Source organism: Chiroxiphia lanceolata, chromosome 20 (genome assembly GCF_009829145.1).
Source record: "Chiroxiphia lanceolata isolate bChiLan1 chromosome 20, bChiLan1.pri, whole genome shotgun sequence".
Classification (NCBI taxonomy): Eukaryota; Metazoa; Chordata; class Aves; order Passeriformes; family Pipridae; genus Chiroxiphia; species Chiroxiphia lanceolata.
In genome coordinates this window covers 383,285-401,626 of record NC_045656.1, presented here as the reverse complement: position 1 = coordinate 401,626, position 18,342 = coordinate 383,285, and the positions used below count along the sequence as shown (strand labels likewise).

General features: G+C 47.3%; 2 protein-coding genes across 26 annotated transcripts in view; both read right to left on the bottom strand.

The window, feature by feature from the left end:
* Positions 1-555: 555 nt before the first annotated feature.
* NCF1 (neutrophil cytosolic factor 1) lies at positions 556-8,994 on the bottom strand. 3 transcript variants are annotated; one of them, XM_032707841.1, is made up of 11 exons: positions 8,606-8,994; positions 8,008-8,142; positions 7,644-7,719; positions 6,304-6,469; positions 6,109-6,164; positions 5,682-5,804; positions 5,180-5,287; positions 4,322-4,439; positions 3,613-3,717; positions 1,936-2,078; positions 556-960 (listed from the first exon to the last, which is right to left on the bottom strand). In XM_032707841.1, the coding sequence occupies exons 1-11, from the start codon at positions 8,882-8,884 to the stop codon at positions 944-946; spliced, it is 1,326 nt and encodes a 441-aa protein (XP_032563732.1). In that variant the 5' UTR covers positions 8,885-8,994; the 3' UTR covers positions 556-943. The 3 variants fall into 3 exon arrangements, with proteins under 3 accessions (XP_032563732.1, XP_032563730.1, XP_032563731.1); XM_032707839.1 differs by having other exon boundaries at positions 556-1,024; positions 8,606-8,992; XM_032707840.1 differs by having other exon boundaries at positions 556-1,024; positions 8,062-8,142; positions 8,606-8,991.
* A 2,015-nt stretch (positions 8,995-11,009) lies between these two features.
* Positions 11,010-18,342, bottom strand: part of GTF2I (general transcription factor IIi) — a 112,268-nt gene continuing 104,935 nt past the window's right edge. For all 23 annotated transcript variants that reach the window (XM_032707809.1, XM_032707808.1, XM_032707810.1 and 20 more), the window contains 3 exons: positions 17,219-17,257; positions 15,005-15,100; positions 11,010-13,471 (listed from right to left, as the gene is read on the bottom strand). In XM_032707809.1, the coding sequence (XP_032563700.1) occupies positions 15,021-15,100; positions 17,219-17,257 (119 nt within the window). In that variant the 3' untranslated portion in view covers positions 11,010-13,471; positions 15,005-15,020. The remainder of the gene's footprint in view (positions 13,472-15,004; positions 15,101-17,218; positions 17,258-18,342) is intronic.

Sequence of the window (18,342 nt, the reverse complement as noted above, 5' to 3'; positions counted from 1 at the left end):
CTTAAAGGGGCTACCCCGCCATCTGCTGAGGGTGTGTCTCAGAGCTCAGACCCAAATCTAAACCTAAACCTACACCCAAACCTAGTTCTAAATCTAAACATACCCCCAGACCTAAATCCGCACCCTAGTATGGATTAGACCCAGCCCAGACCCAAACCAAGATCAAAACCCAAACTCAGGCCCAAATCTACATGTAGACCCAGACCTCACCCCAAACCCAAATCCAAACCCAGACCCGGACCAACCCCATCTGGCGTGGCGATGGCAGGGCTGGCTCTGGTGGCACCCAAAAACAGCCGTCACACCGCACTCCCTCTGAGAAGCAGCCCCATCCTCACATCCTAGCCCTCGCTTTCCACCTCAGGGAGCAAAGTAGCCGCCTTCCAGGGGGAAGCTGCCGTCCTTTCATCCCCCCCAACTAAATTTCCTCCCTGCCAGCATCTTTTGCAAGAGACTCTTGTCCAATATCCCCCAGGGAGAACACCTTTTCTGTTACGATACCCACTCTGCTCCTCAGGGTCTGCCTGATTCACTGTCTAGGTGGACACTGAGATGTCTATCAAGTGTCTCTCCTTTATTGATGAAAACCACAAAATCATTCAAAACACAAAGAGGTGATAAAAGGGGATCTAGAGATGAGGGGTCCTGGTGGCTGTGAGGTCTCAGCCCCTTGGAGCTGGTGGAGCAGGGCCGGTCCCTCCTCACGATGCCACCAGGACACCTTGGGCTGGCCATGATGGAGGATGAGGGCGGGCACAGGTCTGTGCCGATTTGCCCAGCAGCCCCCTGTGGCCTGTGGTGGCTGCCAGAACCACATGGATCCCTGGTCTGGCTCCAAGCCCTGGCTGTGCAGGGGCTGGAGGAGATGAAGCAGTGGGTGTCTGGTGTGGGGGCTCAGAGGATCCTCACAGGATCTTCCTCCGGGTCCTCTCAGTGCAGCGATTCAAGATGAGATCTTTGCTGGGACGAGGAGGAACAGCAGGTTGAGCCTTGGCCTTGTTGTCCTGTGGCTCATTTTTCTCAACTGCAAGCAAAGCAGATGTACAGATGGGTCAAAATGCTCCACCACCCACTACCCTCATGATCGTTCAGCAGCTTCCTATGTGATGGCCACCAAAGCTTTTGCCTCTCCTCCCTGTTGCCTGTAATGGTCTTCATGTAGGTGAGGGTGGTAGGATGAGCCCACCTGTGCCCAGCTGGGAACTCTTCTCAGGGGAATCCCAGCTTTAGGTCTGCACAAGGAACTGCTCTCCCTTGGGAAGGTCATGGGTACTGCATGGGGACTGTCAGATCTAAAGGGTCTACCTCAACGGCAGCCATCTTTCTCATGGAGAGAGGCTTTTTACAAGGGGCTAGAGTGACAGGACAAGGAGGAATGGCTTCACAATGACAGAGGGAAGGGTTAGATTAAATATTAGGAAAAAAATCTTGCCTGTGAGGGGGGTAAGGCCCTGGCACAGGTTGCTCAGAGAAGCTGTGGCTGTCCCATGCTTGAAAGTGTTCAAGGCCAGGTTGGATGGGTCTTGAAGCAACCTGGGCTAGTGGAAGGTGGGGTTGGAACGAGATAATCATTAAGGTCCCTTCCTACTGAAACCATTCTATGATTCCACGATTCTTCATACAACACTTCCCTCTGGGGGCTCTGCTGACAGCTCACATACGTGGCAATGGCAATGGTAATGGGGAGGTGAGGTGCACAGAGGAAAGCACAGGTCCCAAATGCGGGCTGACCTCCCTTCAGGTCCATATTCCACTCTATCTGACCTATAGCCAGGGTAAGAAACCTCGCTGAAAGAAAGACCTCCCTGCACACACTTTCCCCATAGGAAAAAGGCAGATGGGCAGGGGGTGACCTCAGTGTACCATCCTGCTCCAGCTGCCAGCACTGGGGGTCACAGGCCATGCCTGCAGGATTCCAGTCTCGTTGAGACTTACTGATGACATTGGCCTTGTTCTGGGAATTTCCCTGCATGTTCCACTGGCTCTGGATGTACTTCTTGCTGTTCCTCCTGTAAGTCTCCTGGCTGATCTGCTTTCGGCCCTGCTTATGGATGCTCTTCGCGTTTCGGATGGTGGATCTGCAGGGAGTGAGAAACAAAACTTTCATTTTAATGCTGGCAGCTCTAACACCACATGTTTCTTTCCCCGTGTCTCCTCCTCTGCTTCACCCAAACCCCAATTTCTGCTTTTGAGTTTTGCCTGGTGGATGCCAGCCCTCAAGGAGAGCCACGAGGGACACGATGTATGATGTGTTCAGAGGTAGCTGGATGGTGCTTTAGAAGCAAACGCTGAAGGGTGAACCCTGAGCATGAGTCTGGAAGGTAACAATGGGGATGGTGAGGAAGATTGGGTGTAAGGCTGGGAGGATGAGATGGGCATTAGGTTTATCCAAGAAAGCCCCGTAAGTGATGTATAGCTCTTTGATGAGTGGACATACAGCACCTCTCCTGGCTGCAACACTGAGGTCCCTGCTGTAGGACTTGGCATGGCTCCCCAATGCCCAAGGATTAGATGCAGGGGAATGGAGCGTGGGGCATGTGTCAGCATGCACCTGGATGTGCAGTGTTGAACCCACAGCAGGGAAACTACTGAGAGAAGTTAAAGGCTGAGCAGCATGGTGCTACTACAGGAGAACACACAGCATCAGGACCGCCCCCAGGCACGCAGATGGAGGCCACTGCTTTGCCTCCACTACCATGGCAGCAGTGAGGTGGCTCCTGAACTCCACCTCATGCCACCATCCTCCTGCTCTTCTTGAGCCAATGTGTCTGTCTACCTTCAGCCCCTTCCTGGTCTGAGAACACACCCCATGTCATATCAAAGCTCTTACCCACAATGGCAGGTCACCACTTTTGCAATAGGGCTCAGCCTGGCTGCCCGCGCCAGCACTGCAGGGGCAGTGTCACCATGGTGGGGGGACAAGACACTCACCTTGGAACAGGCCACCTCACCTCCCCCAAGGGTATCAGCAAGCATCCCTGCACTCAAATAAGTGGATCTGGACCACTTTACACTGTCCCACATCCAGTCCATGATCCATCAGAAGTGGATTTGGAGAGATTTTTAGAGCAGGGTTGATGTGTTTTCTTGCAGGGAAGAAAAGACAGCTGCAAGCTCTGTCCTTCTCTCCACACCAGAATTAATGAGTTATTATTGCTTTTTATCTTTTTAATCAAAATAAAATCCCTTCCATTAGCTCAAATCCTCCCATCAGATTAGGCCATTTGGCAGCTCTGTTTAGTCAAATCTCACCTCTTAAAGATTCAGTGCATGCACTTGGGAAAAAAGAAAATGGCCAATTTGAAAATTAAAGGAGATTAGCCCAGAAAATAAACTTTGCAGAAGGACATGGAGAAATGCCCCTGGCTGGAGGACCTGTTGGAGCAAGGATCACGCAGCCTGGCACCAGCAATGCTAGGGTACTTGTGGGAGCTGGGGAGCACAAAGCTGGCTTTGCTGCAGCCTGGTCTGTCTGCTCTGCTCACATCGATCCAAGCAGTTCCTCACTGACAGGGCAAACAGGTGACACCACAACCCACTGTCTGGTTTGATTTCATCTTGCTCAGGGAAGAGCTTTAGTCCAAGCCCCCTCCCACCCAGGGCTTCTCCTACCTCCGTGGAGGAGCACTCCGGTTCCTCAGTTCACTCTTCACAGAGTTTACCTCTCCAGCTTTCTGCAGGTACATGGAGGGGTAATAACCCGTGGTTTCATCCTTCCTGCAGTACAACACAAAGCAACATCACTTGCAGTCGTGGCTCTGCAACTGCCTCCTCAGACCGGGAGAGAGACTTGATGATCCTTGTGGGTGTCAAAGAATCTCAGGATGGTTTGGCTTGGAAGCGACCTTAAAGATCATCTTGTTCCAACTCCCTGCCATGGGCAGGGACACCTTCCATTAGAGCAGGTTGTTCCAAGCCCTATTCAACCTGGCCTTGAACACCTCCTGCTTAGGATATCCCATGATTCATGGTTCATGCCTGTCCCCTGCTGGTGTCCTGTGGGTTACCTTTCACGTTCCTTGCAGATGAGATGAAAGTTGAGATTTTGCAAAACAAAATGTGCCAGACCAATTAGAGGCAAAATAACTAACAACTTTTTTTCCCATCTGCCTCCTTCTTGGATATTTCTGAAGTCCCCAACAGAGGGGACATTTAGTATTTGGCAAAGAACAGACTCTGAGAAGCAGCCCTGCAAAAGGAAGTGCTGGGCAGTGGCACCAAACAGCCCACGGCTTCCACAGCCCTGATGTGGAGAACCATGGGTGCATCCCTTCCCTCTGCCTGAATCCTGCTCACCTGAACTGTTCTTGGCATCTCTCACCTGATGACCCACCAGCCATCAAGGAGCTTGTGGATGACTTCGATCGTATCACCCTCCTTGAGGGTCAGCTCGTCCTCTTCCACAGCTGTGTAGCTTTTCTGGACCACATACGACTCACCTGCACACAAAATGGGGATGGCATATCATATGCTGCCCCCCCTGGGATGGAGCTCAACCTCCTCAGCCACTGAGGAGAGAGGAGGCACCAGAACATTTACCCTACATTTTAGGCAAGACCCAGGGTGCTTCAAGTTTGGATTCAGACTTTCCCCAGCCTTGTCACTGCCCATGGCTCATCCCAGCCCCTCCATTACCTCTCCAGAAGAAAGTTGCTGGGTGCAAGCAGTGGAAGCACAACTATCTCTGCTGGAAAGTGTGTTCAGAATTCAGTTGATGAAATGAGGCAGAAGGAAGTGTTGTGGTAATAAAGCCTGTTGCAGTGTTGTAAAACCCATGAAGCTGAAGCCTGGTGAGCAATCAGCACAAGTCTGTGGGATCCTCCCTCTGCTCTGTGCAATAAGGCCCCATTGTCATGGTAGGGTGACGTGGGGGGCACTGTGCTCCTCTGCTAACCCAGCACTTCAGTATTCACCCAGCCACCTCAGCACGGCCACTGGATCAAGATCTGTGGTCAGCCAAAACATGTCTAATGCTGAGTTGCAGGTCATGGGAAGCTCCCAAGGTTGACATTGAGGCACCAGATCATGAGATTTATCCCTTCTGGCAGTTCCTACAGCAGCATCTCCCTGCCCAGTGATCCTGCTCAGTGCGGATTGCCCAGTCTTGCAGTGAGCCATCCCAGTGGGGAGCTGCACAGGCTGTGCACTGATGCATACCCTGGTCACCCCAGCATTTTACCTGCATAGTTGGGCTCCTGCTCTTCAGACTCATCAGGACCATCCATCGGCTCCAGATAGGCAGCAGGCACCCAGCCCCGTTTATTCTTCAACTGGCAAAACCACCAGCCTGCAAGGAAAGTAGCCATGGACACAAACAGAGAATACTGTGGGGGCACCATGGGGACACTAGCACTGAGTCTGTCCTGGCTGGGGCAGGTGCAGACATCCACATGTCCTGGACTGAAGGGACGGTGCTGGGGCTGGTCTCTGTTGACATGGTGCAACCAGAGGGCTTGACCAGTTCATCATGTTCCTGCTGGGCAGGAAACCTCACAGGCTGAGGCACATCAGGAAGTTGCACTGTTTTCTAGAATTGCCCCTCACCCTTCAGCCTGTGCGCTGTCAAAACTAACTCACATGCTGCATTTGGACTCAAGATGCAAGGGCAGTCCTCATCCCTGCTGAAATGGTGGCAGGGAGGGGGCTGGCCCTCGGGGCTCTTCCAAGGGATGGACACATACCATTCTCGCTCTTCTCCACGACATCCACCATGTCCCCAGCTTTTAGAGCCATCTCGGACGTGGAGCTCTTCTCATAGTCAGCAATGGCTCGATAGGTTTGCAGGATGATGGGGCCTGTGATGTCTGCATGGGAGAAGTGAGAGATGTTCCCTCTCCCAGCACCCACCAGAGAAACACCCTATTTCAGGCAGGCCAGAAGCAGCCCCAGAACAGCCCAAAGTGCCCTCCCAGCCTCTTCCTTCCCCAAAGCAGCTGGATCTCAGGACAGTGACTCATTCCCCCTGAGGCTTTGGCTTCCCCCCAGCTGAAGCTCTGGCACAAAGACCATGCTCTTGATGAGCATATCCGCTGTGGGATGGCAGCCCCTCTCCCAAATGGCCTTTGCTGCTACCAAGGCAGCTGCTTGCACCCCTCTGAGGCCTCTTACCAGTGAGGCTTTGCTTGGAATCCTTTGGCAGGAGGAAGACCTCAGGCTTCTTGATCCTAGACAGGTCAGAGCAAAGGCAGCTCAATGGCAACCACCCCTATCCATCAGCAGCGATGTCCTCCCTGTGGGCTACTGCCAGCACCCAAAGGCCAGGGACACAGGATTTCCCTCAAACTAGCAGGCAGCTGGACTCACTGGCTGTCCGTGACAGGGTTCATGTCATCATGACGGACCTTGAAGAAGCTGACCACATGCAGGCACCGAGAGATCTTGTGGGGCAGGTTGACCAGTGTGTAGCAGTACTCGGCCAGCGTGCCCTGCCTGTTCTCAGTCGAGCGCTGCCCATCAAACCACTTTGGGGCTGAGGGAGAGGGAAAAGGGCTCAGAAAAAGCAGACAGAGAGCCTTGTTTTTAATACGTCCCCAAGCAGGCTGCTCTGAATCATTAATTTTGCCCTGCAAACAAGTGGATTTGGCCCCAGGGTGCTGCATGGTTCCATGGTGTCCATAATGTGAAGCTCTGGGGGAGCACAGCTCATGCAAGCTCAAAGACCCTGTTTGACCCCATTTCAGCTTCAGGATAATTCCCACATGTGTGTTCAAACTAAGCCCAGCTGCTGGCCCACAAATACAGCAGCTGCACCGGGGCACCAAGAGGGGGAGCCTGTGACCAGAGGACACTTATGCTTATGCTTATCCCCCTGTCCCACTGGCCATGGTGCTCTTGACCCCAGAGCTCCAAAATGTCACTGGCAGCTCCAACCCCCAGCAATGCTGAACTGCATAACAGGGGGTGCATGTGTGTGGTTGGTGGCACCCCCATGCCTCCCCCAGCAGTCTGACACCTGCCTAGTCTCCAGTGCTCTCAGTTCCCCAAGCGGAACAAGAACACTTTGAACAGCCCCAGCACGGTGGGGGCGGTGCATGGGAACAAGCCCAGCATGCCAGTGTTAGTCCAGCCCCAATGGAGCCGCCTCCCAAATGTGCCACCCTGCATAGTGCAGGCTTATTCCTCCTTGAGAGGTGTCAACCACAATCTGTACTTCTTTCTCAGGCTCTCTCCTGCCTCCTTTAAAGCAGGAAATTAATTAGAAGGGGGAAGTTTGTTGACCTGCACCTTGCTTGGGGACAAAGCGTCAGCTGTTTGGATCAGGAGTTCATTCCCTGTCATTGAAGAGATATTGCATCGCTTACAAAGTATCTGTATTGCCATACGGGCATTAAACCAACCCCAGTGATGGTGTCACCAAAGGAGGGCTCAGCTCAGCTCAGCTCAGCCTCCCCAAAGCCAGGGGTCACAGCTGATACTTCAGGACATGCCCAGCCTTCAGAAAGGAGTCTGTGGGGCTGCTGAGTGGGGAGGAACCACTGCCACTGCTCAGATCTTTCCAGGGTTTAGATTTCAAGCTTGGTGGGCAGGAATGATCAGACCAAGCACCTGCCTGGGAAGCAGCCAGAACAGCTTGACCCACCAGTGAATTTCCCAACCTGCTGCAATTTCTATTTCACCCTCCAGCCCCGGTGCTTGCCCCTCACCTGGCAAGTGTGGGATGATCCGGTTCTCTGAGTTGATGTCCCCGGATTCAATGGGGAACATCTCCTTCAGGACTTTCTGCAGGTAGAGCCAGGCAAGGCCATGAGGATGGCACCAGGGGAACCCCCTTTAACACCCACCCTCCTGCCCACAGCTTGCCCCCCTTCTTGATGCTCGCCCTGCTGCCACTAGGATGTGCTGGCTGGATCCCACACTTCAGCACTGGGAGAAACCTGCCCAGGGACACAGATGACTCCCACCTTTAAAGGGGCAAAAGAGATTGAAGGACTGGACACAGAAGCTTCTTTGGAGCCAGGTTTGCTTTGGGGCAATTTCAGGTGGAATTCACCCTCCTCTTTTCCCCACCTTGAGCCCTGGTGTGCTGGGCCAGGGGACAGTGCCTGTCCTGCAAGGACTCACGTGGAACTCGTATATCTCAGTAAAGCGGCGGTAGACGACCTTTTCGGATAGGTCATTCCACTTCACCAGGAACATGTAGACCTGAAGGGCAAAGCAGAGGTTGAAGCTCTGCAGGTGAGTGGGACCCCACACTGTGCTGTGCCTGGGGAGCCCCACAGATGTTCCAGTTTCAGATAAACTGCATGTTTTCCTTCCACCACCCCATGCAAATAGCTCTGCCCTGTCATCGAGCAAGCTGGGCACTAAGGAACTCAGCATGGATGGAGAGGGGACAGAAACATGCAGATGGGTGGCAGTCAAAGAGGAAAAAGTGCTTTCCAAGCCTGTGAAGTAACCAACAGCTTGCAAAGGAGGTGCCCAAAATCTTGTGTGTTTAGGACATTTTAGTCTCTGATTGCCTCCAGCTCATGCCATCATCCATGACCCCTCCAAAAAGGATGTTCTTAGGCCCTTGGTCACATTTATCTCAGGAAATTTGCTGGGCAGGCTTTTTACCCCGCCCAGTCCTCGCTCTGCACTTGCTGGAAGGTTGCTGTGTACTCACATAGTGCTGGCTGGGGAAAAACCTTTTCTCGTAGCCCAGTAGCTCGATGTGCCGGATGAAGGCGTCCCCCATTGCTGCTCCTGCCCGCGGCGTCCTGCTCCGGACCCTGCTTCTGCCTCTCTGAGTGTCTGGGCACCCTCTCCTTTCCTCTCCTCCCCTCCCCTCTGCCCTCACACAGCTCTGCTTCACCGTTAAAGCGCTGGGGAAGTGGAACTCGGGCTGCAATCGCACCCGTAATCGTTTACCCACTGTGGTTTGTACTGAGTCGGTGCTTCCCATGGTGAGTTCCCAGCCCAGCCCCCCCTGGTGGCTCCAGGGAGAGGGAGGGGGCGGGGTGGGAGGCCTCGGGGTATCCTGGAAGCACCTCTGGAATCAGAGGACAGTGAAGGGCGAGGGCCAGGTTGGCTGCCCTGATATCCAAGCGACCCTCTGACTGCTGATGCTGCCCTGTGATGGCACAGGGTGCTGCAGCAGAGGGTCAAGGACAGACAGGTGCCTTGGCAATGGCAGCCAGAGGAGCCTTTTTCATCTCTAGCAGAGGTGGAAGGGCTGAACGAAGCGTGTTAAAGCACTCCCTGAGCCCAGGGATGGCAGCACCATTCTCTGTACGGCTGGGAAGGGCAGGTAGGGAAGCTGGGACAGAGCCCAGGCAGGATGGGGCAGCTACGGGCTGTGTGCAAGAGCTCCTGCCCTTGCATCACCATTTCCTTTCAGTTACCTGCAGCTTCCTCAAAATCTGCCACTGAAAGGCTGCCTTGAGCAGCCCTCGAGGACCTAAGCCAGTCCCAGCCCTGCTCACTGCCTTACCTGAGCATAAGGCCGAACAGGAGGGGACCCCAGGCATAGGGAAACACCAGGATGGGCTGGAGACAGACCCCTACCTCCCACTGGGAGAGCAGGAGGGTCCCTTGCTCAGACACTCTGATATGCCAGCACATAATCTGCATCTACCTCCTCCTTCTCCCTCCCCAGACCTGAGCAGAAAGACCTGAATGGATGTGAGATCTTCATGGATCAATCCTACACTGCTTGCAGGCAAAGGTGCACCCAGGATTACAACGGGCGCCAGTGCAAGGCAGTCCCCTGACAGAGGCAGGACCTGCTGTTCACAGGATGCTCAGAGGAGCCCAACTCCAGCCAGCTGTGAGCCCTCGGCCCCATCCCTGACTCCCGGTGCTCCATCTCCTGCGAGAGCCCATGCCTGGGTGCAGCTCTTGTCCCTGGCAAGCCAGCACGTTATCGTGAGCTAAGCATCAAGCAAACCCAGCCCCACTCTCAGCCGGGAGCAGAGATGTTTTTGGGCAATGATGCAACACCCCTGTTGCCTGATCCTGGCAGACAACAGCCCCAAACCATGGTGGAGCTGACAGGGGCTCTCCCCACTGACCAGCCCTGCCACTGGCAAACCCTTGCCACAGGATCAGCCCAGTGCCCTTATTAGCTGTAAAGACAAAAGCTTGCTCTGTCTGCATTAAAAACATCAAATACTAACCATAACTTCCCCCTGGCCCTTGGGTGTGGTGCTTTGCATCTGTGGAGTTCAGAAACATGGTTATTTACATTTGGCTTCTTATTATTTTAACATGGGGACTTCCCTGTATGCAAAGCAAAATTATACAACCACAGATATTAAAAAAGGTCTCTCCAGGGCTGTTTGGATTCTGCTCTGTTAGTCACCAGATAGCTGCTGCTTATGGAGAACACCACAAACTGTCATGAAAGCTTATTTCTAAATTTAAAACTCTGTTACAGACAGTACATTACTGGAAACCACGCAATTCACGTTTCTTCCTGTTTCATCATTCCTTATCTTGTGATGTGAGAAATGAAACAGAGATTGTAAATGCCAGTGATGGGTTAGTTCACAGGAAGACACCACCTGTAACTCAGTGTTCAAAATGTAATTTTTTATTTTTGGTAGTTTAAATTTCAGCGTAATTCAATACAGAGCCAAGGGAGGCCTTGCTTACGTCACTGATGGCAGACAGCTGTTACACAATCACAGAAACGAGAGCCTGCCCTCTTCCTTGACAGTGGGTCTCCGACAGGACAGATACAGAAAGAAACAAAGGAGAAAAGGCTCAAGTTTTGTATGTGGAAAACTTTAATTCCCAAGGGAAAAACACTGGCCAGCAGCTGCACCACAGAGGTGCTGGACTTAAACTGGTTGTTATGCTGTGAGAAAAGCCAGGGTGTCGTAACCGAGAAATGCCCAGTTTCGCCATGGACATCTTGGATACTGCACTACTTGGATCCAAAATTCCCATTTAAAAGAAAGGAGCCAGCCCACTGCACAGGACAGGCTTTTAAAGTTCAGTAAAACATAGGGAATAAATACTTGTCTCCTTCTTTGTCAACACAAACCTTTCATGCTGGAACAAAAACTAGTCGGAGGTCTGGTAAGTGGTTGCAATTTTATTTATTTGTTTGTTTATTAGTACAACCAGGGCTTTTTAGGGCATTATCACTCAACACCTAAAGAGTGACATATCTCATGTGTTTGAAAATGAGTGAGATTTTCACAGTCAACATCTTCAAAGTCTGCTGTTAGGATTAGAGGTAGGTAATTTCTTAATATAAAATTGATATTTGGAAGGTATAAATATTGGTGCAATTATTTTGTCAGTCTAATTTACCTCTACCGGATGTAACTCAAAATGTCTGAGACCAAAATGAGCCTTCAGCGTTGAGTGCCAACACACCCATCAGCATTACTGCATGCCCAGCAGCAGGCCACACGATGCACACCACCACTCCAACTCCCTGCATCACATAAGGACTTTAGTCCTTCCAGTAAAATCACTGCATCCCCTTTCACCTAATTTTTCTTTCATACAAAGTTGTAGGAGGACCACTCTGCTATTATACACTTGACAAGGCAATATCCTGGAATTATTTATTTTCCCGGTTGCTTTGCTGTGATACCTTGCCCTCATTTTGAGTAAACACTTAAACTCCATCAGCAATACACAGCCTTGCTCCACAGGCAGCTGTGCAAAACATGCCTCCTAAAGAGGGCAGTGTGTGAAGAAGGGATGGACTGTCCTTCTGCTTTTTTAGAAGGGGAAGTCAAGACCAGCTGAAACCCAGAGAAAGCTGCATTAGCTCATTTCCTCATTCTGAACATGTCCAGCAGCAAGTGTGAAACTTGATCCTGACCTATTGCTGCAGGTTCATTAACTGAGCCTGTCTGTTTGAGTCATCAGCAGGCAAATGTGTTAGTGGTTACAATGTGGAGAGTACCCATAGGCTGGGTTAGCAGACAAGGTGCACCAAGGGGCTCGTTCCATGGGGCTGGGAGGGGCTGTCTGCTGAGGCAGGAAGGCAGCTCAGCACTAGTCACCACCAGCTGGAGAGCAGGAAGGTCGGACAGGATGTGTGTTTTCAAAATGCCTCAGCACAAAGCCAACCTTGCTCCCCTCTGACATCACCAGCACAAGGTCCCAGAATTGAGTGGGAGCACCTAGATCTGCATGGAGCAATTGTGAAAACACAAGCATGTGCTGCTCTGAATTTATCTGCTGCATTTCAGATTGCTTCCAGGGAATAGACACTCTACTCAAATGAATTTAAGGCTTCAAAATTTTCCTTGAAGATACAACCACCTCACCCACCCAGAGCTGGATTTCTATCTCAAAGGCATGACAGGACCTTACCTCTTTGCTGGAAGGAAGGAACTGTGCTGCAGCATGTTCTACCTGCCTACAGAATTACTGCTAGGACTTGCTGTAAAATACATAAATGTATACTGCATGGACAGTCATGAAAACCATCAGGAAAGTCTTTATTTCTTCATCAGGGAATAAAGTTTACCATTTGTGCATAAAATGCAGTCATCCTAAGTAAAAGAGAAACCTTTAGAATAACTTGCATCTCTAGAGATTATCATATAGCCAGAACTGTACATGTCTTATGGCTTGTGAAACTTTAAAAAAAAAAAAGTACATTAGTCTCTTACATGATGTGGGGCGTAACCGGGACTACAGGGGACTTCAACTGATTGTTGTAGTCACAGAATCACAGAATATCCTGAGTTTTTGACATAGTAGGACTTAACAGCAGCTTGTAGCACGTTTCCATAACTAGTTCTAGATAAACAGAAAGGCATCCCCACAGCCTTCAGAAAAGCTCTCACACAGATCCACAGGACTATTGCCTACAGTAGGACTGCAAGACCAAACCCATCATATATAAACTTGTGATACTCTGATAAAACATACACTTACTACTTTGAATTAATGGAAGAAACTATAACAAGGTTTAACACCGAAATACTGACCATTTCACAGTCCATCTCATTAATGAGGACTAATCATCAAATGAACCAGTTTATCTTTTATTTAGGAAAAACATATAAATTGTGACAGGTATGACAGGAAAAATTAGTTCAAATATGCAGATACTATTGTCCAATCAACCATTAAAATAGTAACTGAAAATGAATGATTTTTTTTTTTCTTCCAAAGTAAAAATAGTGAACTCTTTACAGAAATTTTTCCTCATTAAAAAAGCTGAGATGCATTCAGGTATGGTGAAATTCAGCTGTACTGAGAAATGTAGACAGCCTCAGCTAAGTCTGTAATCATTTTAATCCCTATCATCTCCCCAGCATTGCTGCATCGTATTTAGTCCTTAAAATATATTCCAAAGTAAAACCAGCCATTCCAAATCTACAGTCATTTCTCGCTTTAAGTCAATTCACAGAACTGCTGAAAAAGTACACATTTATATTTAAAAATACAAAAAGGTTTGTATAGAAGGTATTTCTCTTATACAAAAGGGTTTGAATTGAAGATACTTTTCTTATACAGTTATATTACACAGCTCTAGACAGGCCCAGCAGGCTCTTCTCAGAACCGGATGCTTCTGGCAAGGCAAGAAAAGTTACAAAAGTGAGTTAGTTTCATTGCAGCTTTGGATCTTATTACAACTATGAGCAGTCTGTGTTGCACTGTCCAGTACTTTAGGCCTAGATTCCGCAAGCACGCAGAAGCTGAGTACTGCTCTCAATAAATGTGAGATTAAATGTGTGTGAGTGGTCTCTGTAAGAATTTAGAACAAATATTTACTTTAGTACAAATTCAGTGGATGGCCTAAAGCATCTAAAATCCAAACCACTGCAGCATCAAATTGTGTAGCCATTGCTCGGACAATATTTCTGTGACCTTTAATGGACAAGTGGGAGGGTTTTACGTATCTCACTTACTGCAGTGCTTCCCATGACAAATCAGAAGTTTTTCTTTAGTATATTTTCTCCTGCCACATTCAGTTTTATGACAAATACCCACAAAGCAGACTTTACTGATTTAATAAGACCACCACTGCTGTGCCTGAAATGCTCAGGGCACAGACAATTGGGATGCTGAGTTGTCAGTGCCTGCCACTTTCTACCACATCATTTCATTGTCCCAATGCCACCAGCAGCCTTTCATGCCCCAGGCTGTGTTCATGCTGCATGGATGGAGGGCCATGGCCAAGGTTGTCCCTGGTCTCCAAAAAGCTGGATGGTGCCAGGAGTAAAACCCACAGGCTCCAGGCTTCCCCAGCCACTGCTTCATCTAACTTTATGTTAGATGAAATCTAACAAATTGCTGAAGTATCAGCAATCAAATCAAATTGCTGAAGTATCAAATACCACACTATGAGGGAAATATCTGGTTTCAAGTATTATCAAAAAACTGAAATGGGAAGAAGTACTACCATTTTCTCTGAATGAAGCACAGAGACTCAAAAACATGTGGGTCAGCATTTTAAACTCAGTGATGTAACAGCATCACTATCACTGTTCTCCATCGCCACAAAAATGTCATTTTTAGGAATAAGTGACGTTAAAAATAGTGTAAAAGACGGACTTGAACATTTTGGCACTGTAAATTAAACTAAGCTTTTCATAAGTTAATGCAAAAGAAAGAAAACTTCTAAAGGAGATCTGTTTGTCATCAAAGCTAATGGCTTTACTGAGTGTCCTAAGCTCAGACAATACTGCAAAAATAGTGAAGAGCTTTTCTGTTCAATTACAATTTGGAAATATATGGGTGTTACCAAGAAAATAATGCTCTTTCACACAACCATGTCAGAGCTCTTCATAAACACTAATTCCCTGAGCTTTCAGTTGCTCTGCCTCCCAGGTACATAATTATTACACATTTTTATTTTTAGGTCACATTTTCCTAGGACTGACTGTCTCTGAAATTTGAACACAGCGTGCTTTACACTGTATTTGGATAAGAAAGTGAAAACATCCTACACTTTATATGTAAGAACTGAGACAGATAAAATAATTCACAAGAAAAGGACTGGCACCTTCTGACATTGAGTATTGTACCCTCTCCTCCCCAAAAATATAAGAATACTATTCCTTGACAGGCGCTGACTTCACAAAACACTAAATTCTTTTACCTGGTATTGATGATGTCTACGACATTGGGTCTGGTTCTTGCTTTATTGGGTGTGGTTCTTGTTTTATTTGAGAATTTTCTTCTTTTTCTGTATTATCTGTTGAAAAAGCAGTAACGAATGAAGAAAAGGGGAACTTCCCCACCAATTTTGTGGTTGTACTTAATAAGGAAAACTTTATGAAAGCATGAAAAGCATTAATTATCCCTTTAAGCTATTAAGGATAAATAAAAATGTATTCACAGCAATCTGACTCTAGAAATTACCATTTTCACTTCAATGTAAAGCAGCCTAGGATCTTAGAGTACTCTAGTTTTCAAATAACGGAAATAAAATGGCATTAGTAGGACTTCTCTCAATTAGAAACAGACTTATGCATTTTCCTATTTCAATCTGTCCTAAACAAATTCTGGCCCTAGCTAATTTTCTTCTTCAAAGAACAGTATTCCACAGGAAGGTATTGTGATATGTTTAAAAAAAAACCCCAAATTTTATCTTGTTGACTAAAGCATTTATCATCTTTTGATACAGGTTTTTCATTTCAGGGACGCTTGGAAGTAACTCAAAAGAATCCTGTACCTGTATAGCACTGGATATGTGACCTGGAGCCTGATTCTGTTCTTTTTATAAACAGAGAATATGATGTTAGAAGGAAATTGTTTTTTCCCTGAAGTTGTTTGGAAGGTTTGGGGTGAGGATAATTCATCACTACAAAGCCAAGCTGTTTCATCACATAATCATTTTATACCTTCCAGCCTAGTTCTGAAGTGATTTTGGGTTCTTTACCAATCATATGCCTTTTCACAAAAATATTTCTCTAGTTACAGGATCTGAATCCAGTTTTGGGTGACAAATTCAAAAACACCCTTGTCTGTCTCTTCCAAACTCATTTCGAAGGCCCACAGCTAGAATTCCTCCACATGACAGTATTCAGGAATAACTGTCCTTCTCCCTCATCATCTAACTTTGGCGATCCCACAGAGTTTTGGCATTATTAAGTCATCTGATGTTCCAGCTTTCAGTAACTGTGAGCTTAAAATCTGCAGCTCAGCTCTGCTTGCCTTCCTTCTGTCTTGACTGCTGCAACAGGGTTGATCCATACTCCAGCAAAGACTGACTTAAAACTCTCGGAGTGAACCTGTAACTGAGCTTGTAACAGTCATTGTGGTTGAGCATGTTGGCTTGGCTCAGACTTCAGTGACATGACAGGGAAACTGAAGCAATGGAGACTGGAAAGGGCATTTCCATGGAAAAAGGTACAGAAGAACAGGAGTGCTGATGTTTGCTGCTTTCTTTTTTGGGGCCACAGGATTAGGGAATGAATTGAATTTGAGAGTCTTAAAGTGCTGATGCACAGCAGCCTCCGTCCCAGGGCTGTTGGCTATGTTGCCAGACTGGGGTATAGCAAAGGCAGTATTTACAGGAGCAGAGCACACAGCAGACACCAGCATCCCAACTCTCATGTCAATTCAGTATTCCTGAAGACCACATGCAAAAGCACAGGGGGGGATACAAAAATCTACAGCCTTCTTAGTCTCACATATATAAACATATTAGGAAACATCTTTTCACCAAAAGGGTTGTCAAGCTCTCCAACAGGTTGCCCAGGGAAGTGGTGGAGTCACCGTCCCTGGAGGGATTTATAAGCCGTGTGAATGTGGCACTTGGGGAGATGGTTTAGTGGTGGGCTTGGCAGTGCTGGGGGAACAGTTGGATTTGATGTTCTTAGACGGCTTTTCCGACCTAAATGATTCTATGATCCTATCTGAAAAAGAAACAACCCAAGTATATTCTTGGACAGTAGGAAAGCTGGATGTTTTTCAGAGCTTAAGTTCTGGAAGAACAACAGTATTCCCCTCCCTTGCCCTCAACATGGTATATCAATACGGCATTCAGAGTTCCTGATGATGGCAATCACTTGCATCAATTGTGGAAACTACTGCATTGAATAATTAGATGCATCACTCAGGATATGAACAATCACTCAGAGCCTATCTATCGTCATGACTCAAGTGAACAACAGTTCATAAAACTCCTTTGTAAAATTACTTGAATAATAACATTTGCACAGAGTATTTTTCCCATGATGCAGCATGATATTAATACAGATGAAAAAATGTCCTGGAAACCAATAAAAGACCTGACTTCAAAAAAAAAGGTAAACTTTGTTCAACATTACTTAAAAATATTTGTTGATAATAACTTTAGAACACTTACCTCCTAGAGATACTTCTATTCCGCTTGTTTCAGCTGGCTCTTAAATGAAAAAAATACAGTCAAATGAATATGAATATAGTTTCAACATGATGAATCAGATTAGGGAAATTAAGTTTTCCCTGAAAAAAAGCAACTAATTTTTGTTTTAACAATCAGACTTGTATCTTTTTGTCTGAGATAAATTTGTTTAACTTTCTACAGTCTGCAGCAAATTATAAACAATCCCAAACATTTATTACATTCAACTACCTAACACTTTCTCTTCAAAGAATGGTTTACCTTGACAGACATACCACCAAGTTGCAGCACAATGTAATGTGCAGTTGCACAGAATACACCTCGTTCAGAGCAGCTTGAAAAAGAGAGTCATCAGTCCTGATGAACACTGTCTTTGATGGTGAGTATTGGGGGAGAGTGGGAAAATGCAGAATACAGGACAAGAAGTATGTTTTAATTCCATGATGAGTTTTCTATTATCTCTGCATGGTTTATAAATGAACAGGTTCTGGGAAAGCCATTTAACCTTTTTAACACTGCAGCTGAGATAAGGACAGACAGACTACATCAACCTCATAGACCATCAGCAGCTGATTTCCTCCCTCCCACACCTTCACATATAAAAAGATGAGCCAGTATTTTCCTTTATAATAATTTTCATCATACAAGTGTCCCTTACTCTTTAAATATTTACATAATGTTGTCTCTTTGTTTCCCAATTTCTTCCTGTAATGGTTTATTCAGTCAGTCAATTGCAAAAGTTTTTCCCACACTATACCAACTTGGGATACACATTTTTAAAAGGTCTGTGAACATTTAGAAGCTATACTGGATCAAAATGAAGTTGTTCAACCATGTTTACTCCAGTTATTAATAGCACAAAGCTGAGTTATCCCTTCGGACTAAGACAGGTGATATGTGTGCAGTTCAGATACAGTCTAGCAGGAGTTACAGGTCTGCAGCAGACAGAAATTCCATCCAGACCCCACTGCCAGTTATGCAGGCAAACTTCACTTGGCTGAACATCTATTTGGTTCAGACATGCACACATTTGAGTTAAGAAGACATCAATAAATGGATACCGAATTGGCTTTATATATTGCCCCCACTAATCCTTCTTTTCAGCT